At 47.9% G+C, this 4,645-nt stretch overlaps 1 protein-coding gene across 1 annotated transcript; it reads left to right on the top strand.

The window, feature by feature from the left end:
* The first annotated feature begins 1,468 nt into the window (after positions 1 to 1,468).
* kcnf1b (potassium voltage-gated channel, subfamily F, member 1b) lies at positions 1,469 to 3,397 on the top strand. Its single transcript, XM_086182585.1, has one exon. The coding sequence runs from the start codon at positions 1,765 to 1,767 to the stop codon at positions 3,097 to 3,099; it is 1,335 nt and encodes a 444-aa protein (XP_086038711.1). The 5' UTR covers positions 1,469 to 1,764; the 3' UTR covers positions 3,100 to 3,397.
* Positions 3,398 to 4,645: the final 1,248 nt, after the last annotated feature.

Genomic DNA, 4,645 nt, shown 5'->3' with positions numbered 1-4,645 from the left:
CAAGGCCCTGACGCCCCTCTGCTGCCTTCTTGTGTTCCCCTGAACGACACAAAAACTCTTCCAACCCAAACGGGCAGGAGTGTCTGTGTTCCAACCCCAGTGGGACCGTCCGCGTGCGCATTTATGCCTTTGACACTGCTGCGAGCCTCTGGGAAATATGGATGTTTTTATGATGTGACGCTGGTTATAATCACGTTATGTTTCAGCACTAAAATGCTTGTTTAGGTTGGTGAAAGATCCGGCATTGAGCTGAAATATTATCTTCCGTTAACCGTCGACATCATGGATACAACAACAACAACAACAACAACAATAATAACAATAACAATCACCTCATTAAGTTTATGGGACGGCTGCACTTCCGAGAACACATCCTTCACTTTCAGACTCTGATTATGTATCGATTTATGGACGGAATTTACAAGGGAATTTCATTTATCCCGTATATTAATAGATACAGGACATAATGACTGTCATAATGACTGCTAAAGGCTTCTTTTTTCAGATTCTTTCCTCGACAACCTGCTCTTCTCTTGTTCAGCAGTAATTTATTCTTTAACATTTTCAACTTTTCTCTTGAGACTGAGAAAATTCATTGTTGGGGCAGCATGTAATTTTTGTATTATTTATTTTTAAGGTAAATACACTGTAAATATCAATATCTGAGTACGGCTTCAGACACTGGACCTGATCTGTTTTAAGCTGAAGTATTTTTTTTATATATATAAATGTAAATAAAATATTTGTGTGTCCGACTCTGAGTGTCTGTGTAGACACACCTCCACAATGCCCCCATTGCTCTGTGTGTGTGTGTGTTGTGTTGTGTGTGTTCGTGTGTGTGTGTGTGTGTGTGTGTGTGCCAAACGCTAGCAGGTGAGTACATTTTATGCCAGCAGAACAGAGGCCTGTGTTGTGCTGCACAGTTACGGTTTGTTTTTTGTTTTTTTCATCTCTGGTTGCGGTACCATGTGTGGGCACTAGAGGGAGCCATATCTCCGTCCGTATGTAGTAACGCGTCCGTGGCCTTGCGTAAGATGGAATATTTTCTCTAAATGTTAGAAACACTGTATTTTAAGTGATGCTCACACACAGGCAGCACTTTTATTACAACAAACAAAAAGATAAACGATGAGATGTGTGCACGAGCGGTGTGAACCCCCAGAGGACCCCCCCCCCCCGCCCATGGTGACAAAATGAGAACATTATTTCATACTTAGAAAACTGAACATAAACGTGTTTAAACGTTAAATGGTGGAGCTCTTTTAATTATTAATTAAACACATTTCACCTCTCATGCAAGCATGAGGAGAGGCCTACTTGAGTTATTCCTCTCCTGTGTGTGTGTGTGTGTGTGTGTGTGTGTGTGTGTGTGAGTGTGTGTGTGAGTGTGTGTGTGTGGGAGAGCGAGAGAGAGAGAGAGAGGAAGGGAGAGATAGACGGAGAGAGAGAAGGAGAAGGAGAGGGGGAGAGAGTGGGAGAAGGACAGCGAGAGAGATAGAGGAAGAAGGTGAGAGAGAGAGGTTAGAGAGAGAGACAGAGAGAGAGAGAGAGTGAGAGAGAGGTGGGAAGTGTGTTATGAAAAGCTGTCCTCTCAAGCTGTTCCATTCACTGCATTCATCATCGTCCTGGAGAGGAAAACACTTTTTACTCAATAAAAAAACATGAACATCCACAGTGATTATTTCGCTTCGCTTTTACACTAAAGCGCGAAAGATTTTGCTGCTCAAAACTTTTTTCTTTCTTTTTTTTTTTTTTTTTGGTAAAATGTGGACGATTCCTAAACCAAAGTACAGAAACGATTCGTGCGAGCCGGAGATTACTGTCAACATCGGCGGGGTCCGAGCGGTGCTGTACGGGGAGGTCCTGAACCGCTACCCGGAGAGCAGGCTGGCGGAGCTGCTGAACTGCTCCGCTCAGAACTACGAGTTCATCTCGACTCTGTGTGACGACTTCGACCCCGGCAGGAGAGAGTTTTACTTTGACCGAGACCCCGACGCCTTCAAGTGCATCATCGACGTCTACTACTTTGATGAAATCCACATCAAGCGCGGCATTTGTCCGATCTGCTTCATCAAGGAGATGGAGTTCTGGAAAATAGACCAGAGCGTCCTGGACGAGTGCTGCAAAAGCTACCTGGTGGAGACGGAGGGGGAGCTGACTGAGATCGCCAAGAAGGTGAAAGTGATTTTGGAGGATCTGGAGGTGGATCAGTGTATCACGCGCGCCCAGCGGTGCCAGAGGTTCCTGTGGAGGCTGATGGAGAAACCGGGTTCGTCCCTGGCGGCGCGCGTCATAGCCATCGTCTCCTTCCTCTCCGTCCTGGTCTCGGCGGTGGTGATGTGCGTCGGGACCATCCCGGAGCTGCAGGTGGAAGACGACGAGGGGAAACTCGTGGAGCACCCGACCCTGGAGGCGGTCGAGAGCGCGTGCATGATGTGGTTCACCGCCGAGTACCTGCTGCGTCTCGCCTCCTCCCCGAACAAGCTGCACTTCGCGCTCTCCTTCATGAACGTCGTAGACTTTATGGCCATCATGCCTTTCTACGTGGTCCTGTCCCTCACCTACCTGGGCTCCACGTCCATGATGGAGCTGGCCAACGTTCAACAGGCAGTCCAGGCGCTACGCATCATGAGGATCGCGCGTATTTTCAAGCTGGCGCGCCACTCCTCGGGGCTGCAGACTCTCACCTACGCCCTGAAAAGGAGCCTGAAGGAGCTCGGGCTGCTCCTCATGTACATGGGCGTGGGGATCTTTGTGTTCTCGGCCCTGGGCTACACCATGGAGCAAAGCCACCCGGAGACCCTGTTCAGGAGCATCCCGCAGTCCTTCTGGTGGGCCATCATCACCATGACAACGGTGGGCTACGGGGACATCTACCCCAAAACCACGCTGGGCAAGTGCAACGCGGCCGTCAGCTTCCTGTGCGGGGTCATCGCCATCGCCTTACCAATACACCCCATTATTAACAACTTCGTCATCTTCTACAACAAGCAGAAAGTGCTGGAGACCGCAGCCAAGCACGAGGTGGAGCTGATGGAGCTGAAGTCCGACAGGGACGCGCGCAGGAGAGACAGAGACGAGCTCGAGGGCGCAGTTTAACCCCCCCCCAGACGGAGGCAAAGCCAGAGCAACTACATAGAATAAATGTGGAAAACATAAATACTTAGAAGAAAAGGAGAAAAACAACGATTTTATTGTGTGCCAAACTATTTTTTTGAGACTTTATAAAATCTACATCCTTCAGGACTGAAGCTGTGTTGCTGAGTTTTGTAAATGTGTTCAGTTTAAATGTTGTTCACTTCCTTTGTCATTGTGAAGGTTGTCGATAGAATTAAAAATTGTGCTTGAAAGAAAAAAAAAAAACACAACACACACACACCTGCACCTGTGCAGATTCATTACAGCTTCACCTGATATCAGACTGTGTGTGTGTGTGTGTGTTACTCCTTGCAAATTCACAAACTGCATCATCAAATCACGTTATGTAAGGGTCGGGTTGAGCGCTGAGAACTCATCGTTTCATCAGCCAAAATTTTTTTTTTTCCCTGTCAAAATCTCAAGTGTGTGTGTGTGTGTGTGTGTGTGTGTGTGTGTGTGTGTGTGTGTGTGTGTTACACAACTGAACACCACAACACTCGCACTGGAATACGTTTGCGACCAGAGGTCAAAGGTACCGACACTTCCAATGTTACAATAGAACGTGCCATTGGCGTCGTGTGTTGGCAATATTAACGGGAAAAAATCTAAAATGATGCCATGAAGACGGAAATGTTTCGGTCCAAATTATGGAAGGAACATGGTGACGTAATGTGGGCGTGTCTTCAGTTGCTGGTCACTAGTGCCGGAACATGAATGGAATATTCTATAAGGAACCGATGTTTGAATACACAATGCAGATATTGACTAACTTAGATTATAGCCTACAGTTATATTATCACGCGCTGTGAAAATGTGGCCAGTGTGTGTGTGTGTTTGTGTGTGTGAGAGGGTCCATCCATCCATGTTAAGGGTCGCAGTCCCAGTGGCTTTCGGGAGGCGGGGTTCACCCTGGACAGGTCGCCAGTCCATGGCAGGGCCAACACATAGAGATAGACAACCATTGGCTCTCCCAGCCACGCCTACGGTCAATTTAGAGTCTGGATTAACCTGGTCCCTCTTGATGTCTTTGGACTGTGGAGGAAGCTGGAGTACCAGAGAGAACCCAGCAGGAACAGGGAGAACATGGAGACTCACACAGAGAGATCCTGTACTTGAACCTGGAACCTTCTTGCTGTGAGGCGACACAACTAACCACTGCACCACCGTGCCGCCCTGTGTGAGAGGGTGATGTAAGGTAAATCACACTGCACCAAACTGAGGGGATAAGGGGCAGGAGGAGAACTAAGGAGTCTTCACAGTCGATTTACTTGCCCCTCCCCCTGACAGATACTTCTGATTACTTTGACGGTTACTCGCAAAAAGCCCATTATACTGCATCTGCAGGAATTTCACAAACTGGCCCCCCAAGATGCAACATTGAGTGATTTATTGTTTCCCCCTGCAGCAACATTACAGTGTTGCAGTGGACCGAGTCCGTCTGAGATCCGTCCGTCTCTGTCTCAGAGCTCCTCGTCTATCCGTCTCTACCTGCCTGTTGCTGAATCGT

Source organism: Aulostomus chinensis, chromosome 17 (genome assembly GCF_037954235.1).
Source record: "Aulostomus chinensis isolate RoL2024-O1b breed Wild chromosome 17, RoL_Achi_v1.0, whole genome shotgun sequence".
NCBI lineage: Eukaryota > Metazoa > Chordata > Actinopteri > Syngnathiformes > Aulostomidae > Aulostomus > Aulostomus chinensis.
This window is presented reverse-complemented; position numbering and strand designations above follow the sequence as displayed.